Source organism: Morus notabilis, unplaced genomic scaffold (assembly GCF_000414095.1).
Source record: "Morus notabilis unplaced genomic scaffold, ASM41409v2 Scaffold89, whole genome shotgun sequence".
NCBI classification, from domain to species: domain Eukaryota; kingdom Viridiplantae; phylum Streptophyta; class Magnoliopsida; order Rosales; family Moraceae; genus Morus; species Morus notabilis.
Genome location: NW_010357100.1, coordinates 151,715 through 177,188, shown reverse-complemented (window position 1 = coordinate 177,188; position 25,474 = coordinate 151,715). Strand labels below are relative to the sequence as shown.

The 25,474-nt window shown below is 36.2% G+C and overlaps 2 protein-coding genes and 2 pseudogenes across 2 annotated transcripts; 3 read left to right on the top strand and 1 right to left on the bottom strand.

Annotated features, from left to right (window-relative positions):
• The first annotated feature begins 10,244 nt into the window (after positions 1–10,244).
• LOC21401371 (G-type lectin S-receptor-like serine/threonine-protein kinase LECRK3) lies at positions 10,245–12,979 on the top strand. The gene has a single exon (XM_010089073.2). The coding sequence runs from the start codon at positions 10,361–10,363 to the stop codon at positions 12,824–12,826; it is 2,466 nt and encodes an 821-aa protein (XP_010087375.1). The 5' UTR covers positions 10,245–10,360; the 3' UTR covers positions 12,827–12,979.
• A 3,153-nt stretch (positions 12,980–16,132) lies between these two features.
• Positions 16,133–18,688, top strand: LOC21412580 (annotated as a pseudogene).
• Positions 18,689–19,694: 1,006 nt separating this feature from the next.
• Positions 19,695–22,246, top strand: LOC21401370 (annotated as a pseudogene).
• Positions 22,247–23,818: 1,572 nt separating this feature from the next.
• Positions 23,819–24,502, bottom strand: LOC21401368 (histone H3.2). The gene has a single exon (XM_010089070.2). It carries the CDS (start codon positions 24,446–24,448, stop codon positions 24,038–24,040), a length of 411 nt encoding a protein of 136 aa, XP_010087372.1. The 5' UTR covers positions 24,449–24,502; the 3' UTR covers positions 23,819–24,037.
• Positions 24,503–25,474: the final 972 nt, after the last annotated feature.

Sequence of the window (25,474 nt, the reverse complement as noted above, 5' to 3'; positions counted from 1 at the left end):
TTGTTTTTCCCCATTTGCGCCATTTCTCCAATTATATTTTAGCTCGTATTCTAATAATTCTTTACTTCTAGAGTTAGATTCAGGAAAAACATAAGGAGGGAAATGTACTAAGAGGAATCTGTAAGAAGTTGATCTTAAATAGTAATCATTTCTTACATATTTATCTTTTTGGTAGTGCTTATTACCTAGTAAATGTATTTTTATTTATTTATTTATTTATTGAATCTAATTTTGCAAGTTGCTGCAAAATTTTAAAATACATGATAAGGCATTTCTGCCTTATGCCCCCAGATATGTGAATATGTGATTTTGTTGTGGTGATTGGTGAGACTTTGCAGAGTTGAACCAGATGAAAGAAAAAACACGTATTAAATCATTTAAGTAAAAGATTTGCTATCAAAATTTGACCTCCTTTTAAGTAGTAGGAATACTAAACCTTTACAGCTAAAATGTTTTGTCGATTCTTCTCTCTCGCTCTCAAAATATATTTTCTTCTAAATTACCATCCTTTCCCTCGTGCTATCCTTCAAGATTCATCATCTGTTTATGACTTCATATGAAGATCTACCATTTTCATGGTTTCATGGTTAATAACTCTTGTTCACCTCTTTATAATTTTCTGGCAGAGGAACTCTGTTATAATAACCAGATCAGTTGAATGAATACGTGATTTTAGTTTACTAGTTTGTTTGATGGTCAAGGGAGGGATCGTTATTTCTGCTTCTTTGACTACAGTTTCCCATATAGTCATATTCTATAAAACTCCTTTCTTTCTTGTTCAGATTTCAAAACATAATTTAGTAAAAAGTCTTTATATAAGGAGAGAAAAAAAAAAAAAACCTGCTTTGATTGCTTATATTTCTTGCTTAAAGGACAGTGCAGTACTATAATTTCAAAGTAAACAAATGAAATTCATGTAAAAAATAATTAACTGCTTATTTTAAAATCCATCTAATATATTCCTTCAGATACAAGGGGGTTTAGTATATTAATGTTTACTGTTTTAAAATCCATCTAATATATCGGATCTCGACTGTTTATGCCTTTCTAGTGTAGTCTTAATTTTCTTGCCTTTAAATAAGGCCAGAAATGTCGGCATTGTTAAGTTTTCTATGTCAAACTCAAGTCAAACCACGCAAATATATCCTTCAATATTTACTGTTCTCTTTGTTTCTTAACATTCTTTTCACAAGTTGTCTATAAAATATTCATTACTTACTTGGTCGTTCCCTATTCTTCTTTTTCTTTAATTCAACAATGACATCAGATAGTTTATTAATGGTTGCTCCTCTTCTTATTCCTTTGGCCTTTCTTTACGTTAACCTTACATACATAAAACCTTTTTCTGTCCTTTCTTGAAGTCTTCTGTGATCATGTTGTTCCTAGAACCATAACATGACCCTTTTCTTATTTTCATCTATATTAATCAAATTTTCAGCTTCTGGCTATGGCTTTATCACTTGGGATCATCCTCTTTGCCTTGTTTCTTCTTCTAACAACTTCTTCTTTAGCCCAAAATAACAACGGAAACATAACCATCGGAGCTTCTCTGTTTGCTAAAAAGGAGAACTCTTATTGAGTTTCTTCATCTGGTGATTTTGCCTTGGCTTCCGCCAAGCACAGAACCAATATGATCTCTTCTTGCTTTGCATTTGGTATGCAAAAATACTGGACAAAACCGTCGTTTGGTATGCGAACGGGGATCAACTAGCACCAAAAGACTCAAAAGTCAACCTCACTGCTAATCGCGGACTTGTGCTGACTAGTCCTCAAGGCAAGGAACTATGGAAATCAGAGACCATTCTTAGAGTTGTTGTCCATGCTTTTATGAGCAATGAAGGAAACTTTGTGCTCCAAGATAATAATTCAAACAACTGAAGGGAAACTTTCAAGAATCCGTGTTAACTTCTCAGGTGATGGACATGGGAGAGACTTTCTTTCTTCTCGTCAATCAGAGATAAACTATTCCAAAGGGAGATTCCAACTACGTTTGCAAAATGATGGGAATCTTGTCCTCGACACCGTGAATTTGCCAACAGACTACGCGAATGAGCCTTATTACAAAACCGCAGGGATTCAATTGGTTTTCAACGAGTCAGGCTACATGTATATTGTTGGAAAAAATGGTGAAAGGTTCAATCTGACAAAGGAAATGATGTTTTCTGCAAAGCAGCACAAAACACTGAATTTGCCAACAGACTACGCGAATGAGCCTTATTACAAACCCGCAGGCATACAATTGGCTTTCAACGAGTCAGGCTACGTGTAGGTTGTTGGAAAAAATGGTGAAAGGTTCAATCTGACAATGGAAAGGATGTTTTGTGCTGACTAGCCTCAAGGCAAGGAACTATGGAAATCAGAGACCATTCTTGGAGTTGTTGTCCACGCTTTTATGAGCAAAGAAAGAAACTTCATGCTCCAAGATAATAATTCAAACAACTTATGGGGAACTTTCAAGAATCCTACAGATACCGTGTTACCTTCTCAGGTGATGGACATGGGAGAGACTCTTTCTTTCTTCTTGTCAATCAGAGAAACTATTCCAAAGGGAGAGTCCAACTACGTTTGCAAAATGATGGGAGTCTTGTCCTCAACACCGTGAATTTGCCAACAGACTACGCGAATGAGCCTTATTTGTAATGACTGAGAAAATCCTAGAGCTTAAATAATACAATTTATGTATTTAAGCTAAGGATTTTCTTAGATAAATATTATGTGACTGAAAGATTTATAGAATTAATATATGTATTCCTAAATTCTGTAGCAGATTTCATGTTAAGTTGGCTAATGGTGAAACACCTCAATGAAAGTGTATCTCCGTATATCAGAGGAATTTTTCTGAAGCAAGAAACCAGTTAAGTTTGATCATGGTAAAAGGTTATCCATTTGTCCAGTTAATTTGACTAATGTTGAAAATTAGAAGAAAAAAAAGATTTGCCAAAGGTAGTAGTTGATGAAAGGGGAATATGGCAGTTTCCTGGAATATGACGGGGATTAAAAGCAAGCCTACCCAGCCAAGTTTAGCTGTGTTTGTCAAACTGATCATACACAGAATACTATTTAGTTAAATTATACAAACAAGTACAGAAAAATGAGGTGACTAATTTGGTCTCATGTGATAAGTCACATGAGACATTATGTAAAATATTCAAAGTTTTCAGAGAAGTCAGGAAAATATGGTTCTTAATTTAACATCACATGATCCGCAGCTTCTAAGTTCTGTTCCAATGCAGAATCAGTATTACTAAGGCTGAGGATTTATTTAGAAATCTATTACGGCCACCTAATTGAGCAGTTGGAAAGTTTGTGAAGCCAGAGTACAGAATTTTCTGCCATTATTTTCCCAACATTCCTGTTCAGTTACTTTCCTTTATCTTACACTTACACACTTTGCCCCGCCAGTTTGTCAACCAGCCCTTGTAACAGTGCAACAAAACCACTGATACCCACTGATTGACTAAAGGATTCTTAGGCTATGATTTTGTCATGCAAAAACCAAGGTTTTTTTTTTTATTTTTTTTTATTGAGTAATAAAGTAATTGTTTTATTTTTATTTTTTTTTTCGAATAAAGTAATTGGGTATTTCTCTAGAAGACCTCCCTATCGGTAGAGTTAGTTACTGATTATTAGATTTAATCAAAATCATATCAGATTAAAAAGTTACGCAAAACATATAATTTCTAATACAAATCTGATGGTTGAAAACAAAGCTGTTGCGATAGCTATTTTTTCAGTAACAACTAGAGAAATTTTCTACTAATTTGCAAGTGAACTACCATTATGTGAATTTTGGAGGACCCACAAATTATTGAAACTCAAGTATTATCATGTGACAATTTTTGACTTAGTGGAAACATGTTTGTTATTTTAAAGTTTTGTTGAGTGACATCTATATATTATTACACTCTCTTTGGCTGCAACTTCATATAACTTGCATGCACCATCACCTTCTTTAGATAGAAAACTACATAAAGATATCTCTATTTCTCTTTCTTATTAAGCAAGCCACCGCCATGAAAACCAGTCAGAGAGCTTTGGTTGTCTTCTTTGCTATGATTCTCATGCAAACTTCTCTATGTTCTTCGCTAGCACCCTGTGAAGAGAGACAGGTTCATACACTGGATAGAAACCAACCCAGAAGATTGTTAGTCTCAGTTGCTTCATTTTCTGCCAAAGTGACCAGTAAAACTCTGGAAGATGCGCAGAGATCTGTAGAGACAAGTTTAAGGAAAGCCCCGCGCAGCAAATCGAACCCCATCCAGAACAAGTAAACATGTAAAACATCTATGTAGAGATCTCTAAAGGAAAGAGAGATAAATATATGTCATTCTCTTTCCAAATTTTTGCAGTTTCCTTACTTATTTTACTGTTGGATAGGCAGGAGAATCAGATCTCTATAATTTTTCTTTCTTGTTTTTCCCCATTTGCGCCATTTCTCCAATTATATTTTAGCTCGTATTCTAATAATTCTTTACTTCTAGAGTTAGATTCAGGAAAAACATAAGGAGGGAAATGTACTAAGAGGAATCTGTAAGAAGTTGATCTTAAATGGTAATCATTTCTTACATATTTATCTTTTTGGTAGTGCTTATTACCTAGTAAATGTATTTTTATTTATTTATTTATTTATTGAATTTAATTTTGCAAGTTGCTGCAAAATTTTAAAATACATGATGAGGCATTTCTGCCTTATGCCCCCAGATATGTGAATATGTGATTTTGTTGTGGTGATTGGTGAGACTTTGCAGAGTTGAACCAGATGAAAGAAATCTACACGTATTAAATCATTTAAGTAAAAGATTTGCTATCAAAATTTGACCTCCTTTTAAGTAGTAGGAATACTAAACCTTTACAGCTAAAATGTTTTGTCGATTCTTCTCTCTCGCTCTCAAAATATATTTTCTTCTAAATTACCATCCTTTCCCTCGTGCTATCCTTCAAGATTCATCATCTGTTTATGACTTCATATGAAGATCTACCATTTTCATGGTTTCATGGTTAATAACTCTTGTTCACCTCTTTATAATTTTCTGGCAGAGGAACTCTGTTATAATAACCAGATCAGTTGAATGAATACGTGGTATTAGTTTACTAGTTTGTTTGATGGTCAAGGGAGGGATCGTTATATCTGCTTCTTTGACTACAGTTTCCCATATAGTCATATTCTATAAAACTCCTTTCTTTCTTGTTCAGATTTCAAAACAAAATTTAGTAAAAAGTCTTTATATAAGGAGAAGAAAAAAAAAAAAACCTGCTTTAATTGCTTATATTTCTTGCTTAAAGGACAGTGCAGTACTATAATTTCAAAGTAAACAAATGAAATTCATGTAAAAAATAATTAACTGAAATCAGGGCCTGTAGTAGCGAGTTATATATATGTCAAACTACTGCTTAACTTTCCTTCAGATACAAGGGGGTTTAATATATTAATGTTTACAGTTTTATCCATCTATTATATCGGATCTCGACTGTTTATTGCCTTTCTAGTGTAGTCTTAATTTTCTTGCCTTTAAATAAGGCCAGAAATGTCGGCATTGTTAAGTTTTCTATGTCAAATTCAAACTCAAACCACGCAAATATATCCTTCAATATTTATTGTTCTCTTTGTTTCTAAACATTCTTTTCACAACTTGTGTCTATAAAATATTCACTACTTACTTGGTCGTTCCCTATTCTTCTTTTTCTTTAATTCAACAATGACATCAGATAGTTTATTAATGGTTGCTACTCTTCTTATTCCTTTGGCCTTTCTTTGCGTTAACCTTACATACATAAAACCTTTTTCTGTCCTTTCTTGAAGTTTTCTGTGATCATGTTGTTCCTAGAACCATAACACGACCCTTTTCTTATTTTCATCTATATTAATCAAATTTGCAGCTTCTGGCTATGGCTTTATCACTTGGGATCATCCTTTTTCCCTTGTTTCTTCTTCTAACAACTTCTTCTTTAGCCCAAAATAACAACGGAAACATAACCATCGGAGCTTCTCTGTTTGCTAAAAAGGAGAACTCTTATTGAGTTTCTTCATCTGGTGATTTTGCCTTGGCTTCCGCCAAGCACAGAACCAATATGATCTCTTCTTGCTTTGCATTTGGTATGCAAAAATACTGGACAAAACCGTCGTTTGGTATGCGAACGGGGATCAACTAGCACCAAAAGACTCAAAAGTCAACCTCACTGCTAATCGCGGACTTGTGCTGACTAGTCCTCAAGGCAAGGAACTATGGAAATCAGAGACCATTCTTAGAGTTGTTGTCCATGCTTTTATGAGCAATGAAGGAAACTTTGTGCTCCAAGATAATAATTCAAACAACTGAAGGGAAACTTTCAAGAATCCTACAGATACCATGTTAACTTCTCAGGTGATGGACATGGGAGAGACTTTCTTTCTTCTCGTCAATCAGAGACAAACTATTCCAAAGGGAGATTCCAACTACGTTTGCGAAATGATGGGAATCTTGTCCTCGACACCGTGAATTTGCCAACAGACTACGCGAATGAGCCTTATTACAAAACCGCAGGGATACAATTGGTTTTCAACGAGTCAGGCTACATGTATATTGTTGGAAAAAATGGTGAAAGGTTCAATCTGACAAAGGAAATCATGTTTTCTGCAAAGCAGCACAAAACACTGAATTTGCCAACAGACTACGCGAATGAGCCTTATTACAAACCCGCAGGCATACAATTGGTTTTCAACGAGTCAGGCTACGTGTAGGTTGTTGGAAAAAATGGTGAAAGGTTCAATCTGACAATGGAAAGGATGTTTTGTGCTGACTAGTCCTCAAGGCAAGGAACTATGGAAATCAGAGACCATTCTTGGAGTTGTTGTCCACGCTTTTATGAGCAAAGAAAGAAACTTCATGCTCCAAGATAATAATTCAAACAACTTATGGGGAACTTTCAAGAATCCTACAGATACCGTGTTACCTTCTCAGGTGATGGACATGGGAGAGACTCTTTCTTTCTTCTTGTCAATCAGAGACAAACTATTCCAAAGGGAGAGTCCAACTACGTTTGCGAAATGATGGGAGTCTTGTCCTCAACACCGTGAATTTGCCAACAGACTACGAGAATGAGCCTTATTACAAAACCGCAGGCATACAATTGGTCGAGTCAGGCTACATGTAGTTGGAAAAAATGGTGAAAGGTTCAATCTGACAAAGAAATGATGTTTTCTGCAAAGGACTAGTATTTACGAGCGGCTCTTAGTCTTGATAGAGTTTTGGCACAATATTCTCATCCAAAGAGTTTCACTTCTGGTAGTGTGAGTTGGACTTCTCTCTGGACTATACCAGATAATATTCGTTTTTCATTGAGTGTTGCACAAGGTGTTGGTGTTTGTGGCTACAACAGCATTCGCTTTCTCAGAGAAGATAAGAAGCCAAGATGTGAATGCCCAAAAGGAGTTGTTGAAGGTTGTGCAGATGCTTGAAGGAGTTGTTGAAGTGCATGTTCCACCATGTCCATCCCCATTTTGCCAGACCATCTTAAACATAAACACCAGTGAATAGAGTCTCATGGACTCAAACTAATATCCTTCCTCTTCATACGTTATTGTATGTCAGGAGTGTAAAACTTATTGGTTGCAGGGACTACATAAAATGGCATATTAGCAATTGTTTTCTGTCAAGTGATCCTTTTCTGAACTTTCTGAATGTCTAAAAAAAATGTTTTAGTTTAGTTTAACACTAGTCATATATGCTGTAATTATATCTATATACATTGATCTATTTGAAATTTATTGATCAGAAGTAGATCCATCTTTTAAACTGTTTGTTCTTGATAACTATTTCCCTCTTGCAATTACTTATACAAAAAGAAAACAAAATAATTATAGAACTACCCTGCTTATTGAAGGTTTAAACTTTTGACGGATTCAAATTTTGTTAAAAAATCTATACCAAAAAGAAAGGAAATTTGCTTAATAAAATCACTATCAGACACCATTATTTCTGGCCAACTTCCTTACTTTATTTGCTATAGAGACCTATATATATATATATATATACATATTATATATAGTTGTCTCATGTTGAGATGATTTAATTTTCTTTTGCAGGCCGACAGAACACAAGTATTAGTTGAAGTGGCAATTACCTAAAGTAGGCAGAGGGCTAAGTTTACGCTTTTGATTAAAATTAAAATGCAAAGGCCAAAGTGTCGTTAGCTTCTTCTTTTTTTTTTTATTTTTTTTTTATTTTTTTAATCATCAACCAGTAGCTAATTCAGCTAAGAAGGTTACTTTTGTAAGTATTTTAACTTCCTGATTAAGGTGCAACAAGTATTTATAAACAGATTGCAGATACTCTTAATCTTCAAAAGCACTTATGACTTTATGTGAGAGTTTTTTATTGTAGTAAAAAAGTTAGATGTGACTGTTTCTGATAGCTTTTTACTATAATAAAACTCGAATCGGTAAAATGAACGGGACTTAACCTCTAATTCCAAAGTTAAGTTTAAAAAACGTAAGGGATAAATTGGTAGGAGAACTTTGATTTATTCCAAAATCAAACCCTAGGTAGCTAGCTAGTGTTTTTTTGTTAGTGTTATTACTTTTATTGTTATTATTATTGTTAGGGCTCGTGGAAAATGTATATTTTCATCAATTCCACGTAAATATCTAAACCATTGACACAAATAATGTAGAAAAAATAAGTCATTTAAATTAGATCTAATGGTGAGCTTTAGTTGAGGACATCTAGGGGGAAATGATTTTTTTTTTTGTTAACCGCAATCGGTTTACATTGAAAATATGTAGATGAACCACACATCTTTGTACCTTCCACACCTTCCACTCACTGTATGCATCAGGAATTGCATTAGGAGACGTTTAGTTTATAGATTAGAATTATGTGATTAGAATTATTTTTTATTTACGTGTATTTTTTGTAAAAGAAAACACTGTAACGAATTATAAACAATGATTCAAATCATAATTTAAATCCTCTAACCAAACATTCCCTTAGTTTGGTACACTGGCCTCGGTCCTCGTATTGGTAAAGAGCCCTCAACAAAAAAAATGGTTGATAAATAAGTTAAACGTGTACTTTAAAAAAAATGCGATTGGGTAATAAAAAAAATCACTGATTAACTTTTAAAATTTCCATTGAAGTACGGCAACATGGTATAAGGTTAAGTAACATAGTTATATATTAGAGAGTGCACATAAACTTGCATATGAGAATCAATTATTTAAATTTAACTAGCAAAAAAAAGTAAATGAAATTAATATTACAAAATGGTACCTGTGATTGGAATTATTTTCTTCCACGGGCAGTTTTTTGTTTCTCCTTTGTACATCCTATCACGACAATGTACAAGGTTTTTTTTTCTTTAAGACGTATGCCATTATTAATATTGAAAATATTTATTTGTGAAAATCAATATCGTAAGTTTATTTGTAAAGATAAATATCAATGCTAATGCTCATACCATATGATGTGGGAATATGATTAATAGTTTATTTCTAACCAGCGGATTACAATTCAGCTCCAAGATTTTAGGGACTTAACTTAGTCGGACGGGGCGAGTAATGATTTCCTAGCACGCTTCACACACAACCACCACTACAGGAAAGTTGACGTCGAGACGAATTTAGTGACCAACTTTCACTGTCAGAAGCCCGGCGACGCGCCTAGAGGCGGCGCTAGAGCTACGACCAAACATTGCACACCTTTGCACTTATTTTTCGTTTGAGAAAGAAAGAGAGAGATTGATCAAAAAGGAAATTATATTAGATAGTTAGTAAATACCATATTCTTAAAAAAAATTAATTGTTTTTCTTATTTTAATTAAGGTTAATAGTAATTTTGAAACCCTAAAAAGAAATCACCCAAAAATTGAAAAACTCTAAGGCTTCGTTCAGTTCGTATATTTAAGTTTTTAATTTGAATTAATAAGTTATTTTATATTAAAAAATTTTACTATAGTAGAAAAATTAAATGTAATTTTTTATAAAAATTTTTAATTATAATAAAATTTAAATTAATAAAATAAAAGAGATTTTAGTCCACTTGTTTTGTTTGACTTAAAAATTTAATTAAAAAGTAAGTTTTTTTAAAAAAAGTATTATAATAAAAAAAATTGAATTTGAATTTTGATATTTGAGTTGTAACCGTGAAACTTCACGAATCCATTTTTCTCAATCAGGTACATGAGAAAAGTCTAAACAATATGAAAGTCATCATAAGTAGTAAAAGTCTTCCAAGGAGATTACTTAACGCATCTCATGGTCTAGAATCATTATTGAGTGGTCCCTGGTTCGTCTATTAAGTGAAACAGAAACATAAACAGAAACGGACCAAGAAAAAAAAACAAAAAAAAAAAAAACAAAAACCAGTTCTCTCTTGTTCAAGCCATGGCTTTAATGGCTTCTAGTCCTTACAATAATCAGATATTTCTCCTTCCCTTGTTCCTTCTTCTCTTACCAATCTATGCTTTTGCTCAAAACAACATAACAGTTGGAACCTCTCTCACAGCAACACAAAACTCCTCTCCATGGCTATCACCATCCGGCGATTTCGCATTGGGTTTTCAACAACTACCAAACCAAAAAGACCTCTTCTTGCTCTGCATATGGTACGACAAGATTGCCGACAAGACCATCGTTTGGTACGCGAATGATGGTGATACACCATCGACGGCTCCGACGGGATCAAAAGCAAGCCTGACTTCCGACGGCGGGCTGGTGCTGACTGATCGTCAGGGCAAAGAGCTGTGGAAACCCAATAACATTGTTGGAGATGTTGACAAAGGCGTCATGAGCGACGAGGGTAATTTTATGCTCCAAGACACAAGCTCAGAAACGTTGTGGGAAACTTTTAAGGATCCGACAGATACCATTTTGCCTTCTCAGGTACTTGAGAAGGGAACGATATTGTCTTCTCGTCGGTCTGAGACTAATTTCACCAGAGGGAGATTCCAGTTTCGCTTACAACAAGATGGGAATCTCGTACTCAACACCATAAACTTGCCTACCGATTTCGCTAATAGTCCATATTATAAGAGCGGGACGGACGAGGGGACTAATTCATCAACTGCAGGTTCTCAATTGGTGTTCAATGAGTCTGGTTCTATCTACGTTTTGAGGAAGAATGGCGAAAGATTAAGTCTAGTAAATGGTGATATTTTCTCGGCAAGGGACAATTACATCAGAGCTACTTTAAATTTTGATGGAACTTTTGCTCAATATTATCACCCAAAGAATACAAGTGGGAGTTGGACTTATATTTGGTCCATACCAGATGATATTTGCCAAGATGTCCGTGTTGAATCCGGTGCTGGGGTTTGTGGTTACAACAGTATTTGCACTATCAAAGAGGAGCAGAAAAGGCCAAAGTGCGACTGCCCGCGAAACTACTCTTTGGTCGATCCGAACGACGATTATGGAGACTGCAAACCGGATTTCATACAGGGCTGCGAAGAAGATGAGCTTTTTAGATCGAAAGTGCATGATTTTAGTGATCTGTATGGTGTTGTGGAGGTGATCAACACGGACTGGCCCACCTCGGATTACGTCCAGTTGAAACCTTTTAACGGAGATTCGTGCAAAGAATCTTGCTTGAGTGACTGTTTGTGTGCTGTTGCTATTTTCAGAGATGGGACTTGTTGGAAGAAGAAGTTGCCTCTCTCAAATGGCAGAGTGGACAATAGTCTTGACTCCCGGGGATTTATCAAAGTCCGAAAGGCGGAGTATTCCATTTCGCCTAATGGGTCCAATGGCCTTGTTCAGGAAGTAAAGGAGAAAGATCAGGACACTTTGATCCTGGTAGGATCAGTGCTTTTGGGTACCTCTGTCTTTGTTAATTTCTTATTGGGTGCTGCTATTTGTGTTGGATTTTTCTTCATTTACCGAAAGAAAGGCAAAACCGTGCTTGCAGACCAAAATGTCGCCGACATGAATTTGCGTTCCTTCACTTACAAAGAGCTTGAGGCTGCCACAGATGGGTTCAAAGAAGAATTGGGAAGTGGAGCTTTTGGAACCGTCTACAAAGGGAAAATACAAACCGGTTCTAGCGTTGTCGTGGCGGTGGCGGTGAAGAGGTTGAATTTCGTGGTGCAAGAGACTGAGAAGGAATTCAGAAATGAGGTGAAGGTAATAGCTCAGACACATCACAAGAATCTGGTCCGCCTTCTTGGATACTGCGATGATGGGAAAAACCGTCTACTTGTATATGAGTACTTGAGCAACGGAACTCTGGCAAGCTTTGTATTCACGGACATAAAGCCCAGTTGGAGAGGACGAACTGAAATTGCGTTAGGAATTGCAAAAGGTCTCTTGTATTTGCATGAAGAATGCAGCAGTCAGATTATCCATTGCGACATAAAGCCTCAGAACATACTTCTTGACGATTATTACAACGCCAAGATATCGGATTTCGGGTTGGCAAAGCTGTTGATGATGAACCAGAGCCAAACACACACAGCAATAAGAGGAACAAAAGGGTATGTTGCACCGGAATGGTTTAGGAACATGCCCATCACAGCCAAAGTGGATGTCTACAGCTTCGGAGTTGTACTTTTGGAGATCATTTGCTGTCGTAGAAGTGTTGATTCGGAGAGTAATGATGAAGGTAAAGAAATTTTGACGGATTGGGCTTATGATTGTTTCGTAGAAGGAGCCTTAAATGTTCTGGTGAATTGGGAAGCTGAGGCCTTGGATGACATAAAGAAGCTAGAGACTTATCTGAAGGTGTCAATGTGGTGCATTCAAGAAAACCCTGCTCTTAGACCCACAATGAGGAAAGTTGTGCAAATGCTTGAAGGAGTTGTTGAAGTCCATGCTCCACCATGCCCATACCCTGCATATTCTGTAACTAATTGATCAAACCAACTAAAATTTTCTTGGATGTTGATGGATCAATATCATGGACTTGTACTCTTCTTTTCTGCCAGTAGCCAATATACTACTTAAAATTATATTAGTGAAACTTAATTTACATATATTAGATATTATCATGCTCACTAGTAATGAGTATAACAGTGCTTCTTGTCAAATTTTTCTTTTTTCAGAACTTTTGAATGTCCAGGAAAATGTTAAAAGAGATTTACAGTCTCGAGTTTTTACCGAACATGTTCCACATACCATTGCGATGCTCTAGTGCAAATGACTTGGGAACCATCCTCTTGGTCTTTCTGTCTTTGGTGTAGTATGCTTAGATCTTACCATAGAGCTTCTTGTTAAGTGGTCTTATTTGAACTTCGTGTTCAATTCTGTTTTTAGCTAAACTAGCCATACTACAAGAGAGCTAACATAGATTTGGGATAAAATGAAGCCAAAAAGAGTGGAACCTAGAGCAAATAAACACTATACAGAGAGAATCTCTGAATACATTCAAATGATCGCTTTGTTGGTAGAGGTCTAGAGTTAGGACAATAGTGGAAGTTAATATCAAAGTGTTCAACAAGCTTATGACAAACAATATTGAAGGATCTCTGGTTGCCAGGAGTGATAGGGAAAGTAAAAGACTAGAAGTGGAAGGAAAACTGGGTAATAGAGGAAAAAAAACTATGCTTCAAAGGAGAAAAAGTGACGTTTTAAGCTACAAGTTATCTTTTCAATATTTTAGTTTTTAGATTTTGTTTTTAGTTATGGATTCATTTATGTTGAGTAAGATTCTATAATTTAGGGGATTGACGAAACTCACTTGGAACATGTTTTGAAAATTTGGTTTTATGCTAGTTCGATTCCATTCCCATTCTTGTGTGTTTCTCTATACTTAGGCTGCGTTTGGTATAATTTTTCGCTCTCAAAATCAGCTTCTGCTTGTAGAAAAAGTTGATTATAGTGTTTGGTAAATCTCCTCAAAAGTGTTTTTTGAAGAATTTTTGAAGAATCTACGGTCAAAATCAGAAACAGTCCAAAAGCAACTTTAGCTTTTAGATTGTGAGGGAATCAGCATAGTATAATTAATGAAACTTTCGTAATACTCATAATACTCCTAATGAAATTTAAAATTTACAATCTTCACAGTCTAAAAATCAGTCTTGTAATATAATATAATATAATAATACAATAAAATTATAATATAATGTAATAATAATCTTGTAACAAATAATATCATAATTGTATTAATAACTCTAATATTATTATTTTATCAAATATTATGATATTATAATAATATTATAATTATTTTAATAATATGATATTATAATTATAAAATAATTATAATATGATATTATTATTATTATTTTATAATAATATATAATAATATTGTATTGATATAATAATATTTATTATATTAATAATAATATAATAATTAATATAATTAAATATTATAATAAATATTATAATTATGATATTATTATTTATTATAGTGTATTACACATGTTATAATTATATAATATATTAATTATAATATGTTTGTTTAATATAATATAATAATGATTATACATTATATTATAATATAATATAGTTATAATTTTTAATTATATTATAACTGAAATATTACTATTTGTTATGTAATATTATAATATTGTAATTATATTAACTATTTTAATAATATTATTATATTTTATATCATAATTATAGAATATATTATTTACTAATAGTTTTATTGTATTATATTAAATATGATAATAAATATACATTATATTGTAATAATATATATTATATTATAGTATAATATAATATAGTAGTAATTTTTAACTATTCACAGCAATTTAACTTCATAATTTATCAAACGTTATGATGCTGATGTTGGAACCAACACAGTTACTATAATTATAGTTTACTAAACACTTAGCTATTTTTTCTTTTAGCACAGCTAAACGCAATTTTTTTTAAAATCTACAACAGTACCAAACTAAGCCTTAATTCGTTTATTCTTATTGAGAAATGAGTTAGATGATATTAGATTGTGAATTTAATGCTCGAGAGAGATTGAGTTCATGGTTGGGAATTGGGAAACATAATCTAGAGTGTTGTGAGTCCGAGAGGATATCAATACTTGTATGATCTAGGTGAGAATCTTTAGTGTTGTGAGGACGAGAGACGATCAAGGATCCTTGATAATCAACCTTAGGGCCAAGCTTAATGAATGTGAAGGTAGACAAGTTAGATGGAGATATTAACTCGAATATTTATACATATTATCTCATTCGACACTCAAGAGAGGTAATGAGGTTACATTAGGACTCTTAATCCTTGAATTGGGTGGAATTGGCTAGTATTGACAAAATATGAGAAACGTGGGAAGAGTGAGTGAAATCAAGACTCTAGATACATTTGTGAATAAAAGTTTTCATATTTTATTTTATTTTCGTATTTATATTTGTTCTAGTTCTATTTTTATTTCATTTAGCTTAGTTATCTAGATAAAGTTGAATTACGATAATTGCGGTACTTAGTAACAATTTAAAACCTAATTCTTGTAAAGACGATACTCACTCACCTTATACTATTAAAACTTGACACCGTATACTTGCGGGTGAACAAAAGTGCACAAAAAAAAAAAAAGGAAAATGGTAGCCCAATATGGGCAAAAGAGCATGGACTGTTTAAATATGATCTTCCATTTGCTAAGTAGTAAGATCTTAAGTGTAGAGGCTCTCTCGTGTGCGCCGGGGTGCAAATTCCGGAATTTTGAGATTGTCCTTTGCTTATTCCGTTTTGGGGACGCTTTGCTTTTGCAGGAAGATAAAAAAAAAGCAACAAACTACTGTTTAAATGTACAGAGTATCCTTTTTCAAATCTCACTTTCTTTAAGTAGAGATTTTCTTGAGTAAATTGTTATATAGCACTTGTCGTCTGGTTTACGTTTTTAATTGCGACTGAGATACAGAATGGCCAAGTCAACTATGCTTTATATGCTAAAATGATACATATAGATATAGAGCATATATTTCTTCAATATAATGTTGACGTGAGAGAGGTATAGCAATCGTTTGAATAACTGAATTTCTTTGGGTCCAGCAAAAAATAAATATATAAATAAATAAACATTTATTGGCATATAGTCTATACACATACTTTTCTTTCTTCTTTGTGTTGATTTTTCCTTGTAAGTCTTCCGACGTGAAAAACTGTTTCACGCGTCTATGTTCCAGAACACTCACTTCGTGGTCCCTGGTGCTCCTATTTAAGTGGAAGAGAGAAAAAAAAAATCATTCTAAAACAAAAAATCATAAACCAGTTCTAGTTCTATCTTGTTCAAGAATCAAGCCATGGCGTTGTCTAGTCCTCATGATTATATCTTTCGCCTTCTCTTACTAATGTTACTTCTGTTTGCAATCTCTGCTTTTGCTCAAAATAACAATCGTAGCATAACTGTTGGAACTTCTCTCACAGCAACAAAGAAGTCCTCTCCATGGCTCTCACCATCTGGTGATTTCGCCTTCGGCTTTCAACAGCTACCAAACCAAAATGACCTCTTCTTGCTCTGCATATGGTACGACAAGATTCCTGACAAGACCATAGTTTGGTACGTGAATGCCAATCCACCACCGATGGCTCCGACTGGATCAAAAGTAAGCCTGACTTCCGATCTCGGGCTAGTGCTGACAAATCCTCAGGGCAAAGAGCTGTGGAAATCCGATAACGTTGCGGGAGATGTTGAGAAAGGCGTCATGAGCGATAAAGGTAATTTTATGCTCCAAGACACAAGCTCAGATACGTTGTGGGAAACTTTCAAGTATCCCACAGACACCATTTTGCCTTCGCAAGTACTTGAAAGAGAAGGGACGGTTTCGTCTCGTCGATCAGAGACTAATTTCACGAGGGGGAGATTCCGACTACGCTTGCAAGGAGACGGTAATTTGGTTCTCAACACCGTATACTTGCCCACAGATTTTTCCAACGGTGCTTATTATGCGAGTGGGACGTATGACGGAGCAAACTCAACAACGGCAGGTAAGCAGTTGGTCTTCAATGAATCAGGTTCCATCTACGTTTTGAGAAAGAATGATGAAATACTTACTATTGCACCCGGTGATATAGTCTCGGGAAGGGACAATTATATTAGAGCTACTATAAATTTTGATGGAGTTTTCACTCAATATTATCACCCAAAGAATGGAACTGGGAGATGGACTTATCTTTGGGCCATACCCGATAATATTTGCACGGCTGGCGCCGATGTTTGTTGGTACAATAGTATTTGCAGTCTCCAACAAGAAGAAAAAAAAGCCAAAATGTAGATGCCCACAAAACTACTCTCTGATTGATCCGAATGACGCTTATAGAGGCTGCAAACCGGATTTCATACAGGGCTGTAAAGAAGATGAGCTTACTAGTCCCAGAAGGAGTGATACTGATCTTTATGATGTCGCCGAGGTGACCAACACGGATTGGCCTGAATCGGATTACAGCGAGTTGAATCCTTTTACCGGAGATTTGTGCAAAGAATCTTGCTTGAGTGATTGTATGTGTGCTGTTGCTATTTTCAGGGCCGGGACTTGCTGGAAGAAGAAGTTACCTCTCTCAAATGGCAGGGTGGACAATAGTCTCAACTCCAGGGGATTTATCAAAGTCCGAAAGGCGGAGTATTCTAATTTCACCAATGGATCTCATGGCTTTGTTCCGAAAGTTATAAAGGAGAAAGATCAGGATACTTTGATCCTGGTGGGATCAGTGCTTTTTGGTACCTCTGTCGTTGTTAATATTTTATTGGGTGCTGCTATTTGTGTCGGATTTTTCTTCATTTACCAAAAGAAGAAAGGCAAAACCACGCTTGCACAAAACGTCTCAGAAATGAATTTGCGTCACTTCACTTACACGGAGCTTGAAGCAGCCACAGATGGGTTCAAAGAGGAATTGGGGAGAGGATCTTTTGGAATTGTCTTCAAAGGGACAATGAAAATCGATTCTGGTGTTGTTGTGGCAGTGAAGAAGCTGAATTTTGTGGCGCAAGAGAGGGATACGGAATTCAGAAATGAAGTGAAAGTAATAGCCCAGACACATCATAAGAATCTAGTCCGCCTGCTTGGATACTGTGATGATGGCCAGAACCGTCTGCTAGTATACGAGTACTTAAGCAATGGCACCTTGGCAAGCTTTGTTTTTGCGGACACAAAGCCAAGTTGGAAGGAACGAACTGAAATCGCGTTCGGAATCGCGAAAGGTCTCATGTATTTGCATGAAGAGTGCAGCATTCAAATAATCCATTGTGACATAAAGCCTCAGAACATACTTCTTGACGATTATTACAACGCCAAGATATCGGATTTTGGGTTGGCAAAGCTGTTGATGATGAACCAGAGCCAAACACACACAGCCATAAGAGGAACAAAAGGGTATGTTGCACCGGAATGGTTCAGGAACATGCCCATCACAGCCAAAGTGGATGTCTACAGCTTCGGAGTTGTACTTTTGGAGATCATTTGCTGTCGTAGAAGTGTTGATTCGGAGAGTAATGATGAAGGTAAAGAAATTTTGACGGATTGGGCTTATGATTGTTTCGTAGAAGGAGCCTTAAATGTTCTGGTGAATTGGGAAGCTGAGGCCTTGGATGACATAAAGAAGCTAGAGACTTATCTGAAGGTGTCAATGTGGTGCATTCAAGAAAACCCTGCCTTTAGACCCACAATGAGGAAAGTTGTGCAAATGCTTGAAGGAGTTGTTGAAGTCCATGCTCCACCATGCCCGTACCCTGCATATTCTGTAACTAATTGATCAAACCAAATTTCTTTACCATGTGAATTGTAATTGGTAGTTTGAAGTTTATAATGAGTATGTATCTTTTTATCTCTTGGTGGTGGCTATATAAAATACTTTGGGCTCTTCTTTCGAGTGCTAATACTTTATGAGGCCTTACTATATAATATAAAATCTCAGCATGTCACGTAACATTAAAGAATATATCTGTTTAAGTAGCTTTTCAATTCCTATAGTTCTATAGTAGATGATGATTTAGAGTTCCCGTTATTTGACAAAATTACTTTGGATAAGATAATATTATTAATTATGAATATTTATTTTCAAATGGACTTGTATATCTGTTAGTGATGGTAACATAAAATAATCTGCTGGCCCCTTAATTGGTTTATCAAGTTAAACAACAGAGTAGTAGACCTCTGTGCTTCTCTCTATAATTAGGTTCGTATAATAGTATTAAATTTTTGGATGAAGGTTTCACTAACACAACAGAGATCTAGGAAATGTTAAAGAGGACATAGAATAAGGAAAGAGAAAGGACATAAGCATAAGCTCCAAATTCTTTCTCAAGTTGTTTGTATCTGATTTTAATGATGTCTTAAGCTACCGTGTAAAGATAATCAAAACATATTTGCAGATCAGCTTGAGGAATTTGATTAACTGTTTGTTGGGTTACAGTGCATGTTTTTTTTTTTTCAACTCACATGGCTTTCAAGCAATATCAAATTTCAAATTCTTTCCCTGCATGTTTGATAAGCCAATACGCATAATTAATCAGAAAAAGGCAAATAATTAAAGGCTTGATTGTCGTCCATAGACTATTTCAAAGTCTTTCTTTCTTCTGGGATGCACATAACCCATTGGTTACGTCCCATTAAGGGAGTGTCCAAATTTCAACACGCAAGACCACCGAAAGTTGATTAATACATCTTAATTCAAATTTCAAAGTCAATTCATTGTATACTATACGTTATATTATTGAACTTTGAAATTGGGAGGAAGCAATGCTCCAATATGACTACCTACTTTGCCATTTTTTTCTTCAATTCTAATACTATAAATTTTGTTTTTTCCATTCTCCAATCACATCATTCTTATAATGGCTATCTTTCTTACTGAATTCTTCTTTCTTCTTCTCTTATTGCCGTTCTTTGTTGTCATTGCTCAAAGAAATGGCACAATAAGAGTGGGTGGTTCCCTCACTGCAGGCGATGATAATGCCTTGTGGCTTTCTCCTTCCGAAGATTTTGCCTTCGGGTTTCAGCCACTTGGCAATGATCATTTCTTACTTACCATTTGGTACTACAAACTACGCAAGACCACATAGTTTGGTACGCAAATGAGGAAAACCCTGCACCAAGAAAATCCAAACTAGAGCTAACTCCGGACCAAGGTCTCGTCCTTACGGACCCTCAGGGCAACAAAGAGCTATGGAGATCGGATCTTGTCCCAAACCCTGCTCAAGTAGCTTATGGCGTGATGAATGATACCGGCAACTTTGTGCTTGTCGCGGAAAACTCTGAGACTGTTTGGGAGAGCTTTAGCAATCCCAAGGACACATTGTTGCCTACTCAAATAATAGGGATTGGTGGTCAGCTTTGTTCTCGAAACAGCCCAAAGGACTTCTCATTGGGACAGTTCCAGTTTCGTATGCTCTCCGATGGCAGCGCAGTTCTCAACACCGTAAATTTGCCCACCAGAGAAGCTTACGATACCTACTATATTACTGGCACCCGCGACAGTCAAAACAAATCAAATTCGGGTCATCAAGTAGTATACGACAAGTCGGGCTACTTGTACTTGCTAAAGAAGAGCGGGGACGTGTTTTACATTTCATCACCAAAAGATGTAGTGGCTTTTCCAGCTTCTGAGTATTACCACAAAGCGACTCTCAATTTTGATGGAGTCTTGACATTGAGTTGTCATTTGAAAAGTTCATCCTCCGCAAATGCAACCTGGAACCAAATAAAGGCCATACCGAACGACATTTGTGTTGCTGTTCATGGAGATTTGGGCACCGGACCATGCGGGCATAATAGCATCTGCACGCTTAACGAGGATCAAAGACCATCCTGTAAATGCCCGATTGGGTATTCAATTCTCGATCCAACCGACGAGTACAGTGGCTGCAAACCGGAGTTCTTACCATCATGTAATGGTGCTTCTTCTGGAGATCATTTTGAGTTGCGACCATTGCCAAATACTGATTGGCCAACTTCTGATTATGAGCTCTTTAAGCCTTACAGTGTTGAGGACTGCAAGAAATCTTGCTTGCAAGATTGTCTTTCTGCTGTGGTGGTTTACAATTCTGAGGAAGATAGCTGTTGGAAGAAGAAGCTGCCACTTTCGAACGGACGAGAGGTAAGAACACTCAGCACCACAGTTTTCTTCAAATTCAGTAATGATTCCAGATCGGGAAACAAACCTGATCTTCCAGGTTCAAATAAAGAAGAGGAGGACCACACTTTGGTGATTGTGATATCCGTACTCTTAGGAAGTTCAGTATTTGTCAATTTTTTATTGGTGAGTGTAATGTGTTTGGCTTTCTTCTTCTACTCCAAGAGGAAGTACTTTGTCTATCCAAATGAAAGTCATGTCAAGAGTAACTTGCGCCATTTTACCTACAAAGAGCTTGTGGAGGCGACAAACGGGTTCAGAGAGGAGTCGGGAAGGGGGTCTTGCGGCGTAGTCTACAAGGGGGAAACTGATCAATCCAGTCCTATTGCTGTCAAGATACTAGATAGAATGTTTCAAGACAATGACAAAGAATTCCAAGCAGAAGTGAATGTGATAGGCCAAACTCATCACAAGAATCTTGTAAGACTAACTGGGTATTGTGATGAGCAGCAACACAGGTTGCTCGTGTATGAATTCATGCGAAATGGCTCATTGGCAAGCTTCCTGTTTGGGGGTCTTAGGCCAAGTTGGTACCAAAGGGTTCAAATAGCCTTTGGGATCGCCAGAGGACTTGTTTACTTGCACGAGGAATGCACCACCCAAATCATCCACTGCGACATCAAGCCTCAAAACGTTCTCCTTGATGATTACTACAATGCTAGAATCTCCGACTTTGGATTGGCAAAGCTTCTAGCCCTAAACCAAAGTCATACCAAAACAAACATCAGAGGAACAAAAGGGTATGTCGCGCCTGATTGGTTTAGGTCGGCGCCTGTCTCGGTGAAGGTTGATGTGTACAGCTTCGGCGTGTTGTTGCTTGAGATCATTTGTTGTCGAAGAAATGTACTTGACATGAATGATAATGAAGAAGAGAAAGTCATCTTAACGGATTGGGCTTATGACTGTTATGTGGATGGAAGATTGGAAAAGTTGGTTGAGAATGATATGGAGGTGATGAGTGATATAAAAATGGTGGAGAGGTTCGTGATGGTTGCGATTTGGTGCCTCCAAGAAGACCCTTCTGTGAGACCCACCATGAAAAAGGTCATGTTGATGCTTGAAGGAATAGTTCAAGTTTCAGCTCCCCCAACTCATTGCTTGTCTACTTCTGTGATCAACTGAAGCCTAAAACTTCATTTTTTTAGCGCAAGTAATCAAGTAATTTGTTCTTGTTCAAGGTACTCTTCATTTTTTTTTTGGTTTTGTTGTTCTTCTTAATGTGTTAATCTTCATCAGTTCAAGTCCCAAAGTCAATACTATTACAGATGATTGTAATTGTGCCTCTAAAAGGTTGGCCAATTGGTTTTGCATGTTCTTTGTTGAAGTAATGTTATCTAAATAGGTAATGAAACCTTAATTTGGCATAAAAATATCATAACTGTCACAAAACCGTTAAGAATCATAAATAAATGAAAATAATTCCCTGGTGTCATAAAAAGCTATTTTAAAGAAGGCCAAACAGAAAACGAGAACTAGGTAGGATTAAACTGCAAACGACAACAAAACCAATTTAGAAAACGACAACAACGAAAATGATTGGACAATATGGTAACGGAAAATGATGCGGAATTTCAAGCTGAAGTAAATGCAATTGGCCGTACAAATCACAGAAACGTGGTCCAGCTACTTGGATACTGCAATGAGGCCAGCACCGGCTTTTGGTCGACAAATTCATGAAAACGTCCTCTTTGTTGACTCAAAGCTGAATTGGAACCAAAGAATGCAAATTGCCTTAGGAACAGCAAGAGGGCTCTTGTGTTTACATGAAGAATGCAGCAACATAATCATACACTGTGATATTAAGCCCCAAAACATCCTCTTAAATGAATCTTTTACCGCAAGAATTTCTGATTTCAGATTGGCAAAGACATTGAAGATTGAAAGGACTCAAACCACGACTGCAATGAGAGGAACCAAAGGGTATGTAGCGCCCGAATGGTTCAGGGACATTGCCTAACGTTGATGTTTATAGCTACGGCATTGTGTTGTTGGAGCTTGTTTGTGGCAGGCAGGAAAAACTTTGAAGCAGAAGAAGAAGATCAAAATCGGATGGTACTGGCGGATTGGGATTTTTGATTGTTACGCAGAGAAGAAACTACATCTTTTGGTGGAGAATGATGATGAGGCAATGGATGACATTGAAAGGGTGGAGAAGAATGTGATGATTGCAATATGGTGCATTCAAGAGGATCCATCTCTGAGACCCACCATGAAGGAAGTCACACAGATGCATGAAGGGACTCTTGCAGTATCGTTTACCCCAGATCCCTCCTTGTAAGTCCAGGTGGCACACGGTCATTGGTCTTGAGTTTCTTTAGTCAACACAGCAAGTGGTTTAACATTGGAGTTAGCTGTTTGAAGGGTATATTGGTAGTTGTACAAGATTCAATTACTGATTGAATCTGTTATAAATAGGAGTCATTTTTTGTTTTAGTTAGGAGACATTTAACTTTCATGTTCTAAGAATGCTGCGTGCGCAATTTGCAAAATCAGAGATCGAGTTTTCTCAAGGTTGTATTTTGGGTTTACTCTGGGGTTAGAGAGAGAGAATTACTGACAAACTTGTTCTTGTATTCTGATTTGAATATCAATAAAAGGTTCCTTGATGTTTTTTCATCGGATTAGTAATGGCTTTATAGGATTCAGACGTTGTAAGTAGTAAATTTCTCTGTAGAATAATTCATAATCTAACCATCAAATCGTCAACATAATACAATTTTATATGCGCCATATCAATGACCACAATTTTAATTCTGAAAGTCCAAAATGGAATTTTTTTTTTCAATTCCAATCTTTTTATAATCGACAATAAACAATTATGGAGTATAATAATTGGCGGATTTGGCTAAACAATAGATAGGGAAAGTACGACAAAAACAACAGAAACAAAAATTAACCGAATGAGACATTAGATTTCCACGAGATTTTACATAATGAAACCTCAAAAAAAAAAAAATTTTTGATTCCACCAAGCAAAAGATGGAAAATTACAAAAGAGGATAAGAAAACAATACTTGGAATATCATTTTAGTTTTTTCCGCAAATCTAAGCCCTTTCGCCCCTAATCCTGCGAGCGAGCTGGATATCCTTGGGCATGATCGTCACTCTCTTGGCGTGGATCGCGCAGAGATTGGTGTCCTCAAAGAGACCGACCAAGTAAGCCTCGGCAGCCTCCTGAAGAGCGGCGACGGCGCTGCTCTGGAATCGGAGATCGGTCTTGAAGTCCTGTGCGATTTCTCTCACCAGCCTCTGGAATGGAAGTTTCCGGATCAAAAGCTCAGTGCTCTTCTGGTACTTCCTGATCTCTCTCAGAGCCACCGTTCCAGGCCTGAACCGGTGAGGCTTCTTCACTCCTCCGGTCGCCGGAGCCGACTTCCTCGCTGCCTTCGTCGCCAGCTGCTTCCTCGGCGCCTTTCCTCCGGTGGATTTCCGAGCGGTCTGCTTGGTACGTGCCATTTTGAAGAAAGAATAGATTTGTGGAAAGAGCGGATTTTGTGTTTGTTTCTCTGAAAAATGAAGGAAAATGATTTGAAAGTGAAGCAATTGTCTGGATTTTTATATGGTGGCGACAAGGAGAGAGCGGGAGTGGAAGTTTTTCTATGTTTGGAAAATTGAATCTCAAGCGTTGATTATGTCTGGATCGACGGCGGAGAATCATTTCGAGTGACACATGCGGATCGCGATCCGCGGCACCATTTATATACGAATAGGATTCTTCCATTATGGCGCATTTTAGCAATCTCACATTCACATTTGTCAATTTTGGAATTGGCGGGTACTTCTAATTTTGTTCTATAATTTTGGAATTTCATGTTTAGGAGGCGGTTGTTTTCCGTTTCATTTTCAATTAACATATTTTTAATTAGAGAATGTTTATTTTTTGTATTCGTCTCTAATTTTGAATCATAATTCATAATTTTTTATAATATTTTTTTTTATAAAAAATATGCATAAAACAAGAATAATTCTGAATCATGATTCTGAATCCATTAACCAAACGTCCACTTAATGTTCAATAGAAAGTTCAACGATTTTCTTTTCTTCAATATTTTTTTTATCATTTAGCTAGAGCTGAAAATTCAGGTCGTCTGGACGGCCCGCCCGGGCCCAACGGCCCGAAAAGAAGTAGGACCGGCCCGGCCCGGCATGTAGTTTTAATTGGGCTAGCCCGGTCTGACCCTATGTGACGACCCTCCTATGAGGCCGCCACTGTAACTTAAACTTTAACTTGTACTTACTGGGGTTTCTTAAAATTTGCGGAACATTTTTTTTTTTAATATAATAAAGAATACTTTCAATTTGTAACAATAATTTCAAATAAGTGAATCACTAAATTTCTTAAAGCTTTTCTTAATTTCAGTTAAGATAAAACGTTCTAAAAATATCTTTCAAACAGAGCAGCATTTGAACTCCTATTTCAAATACTCTTTAAAAGCCTTTCTAAAACTAGCCAATTCAATCAGGCCATTTAATTTTGACTTT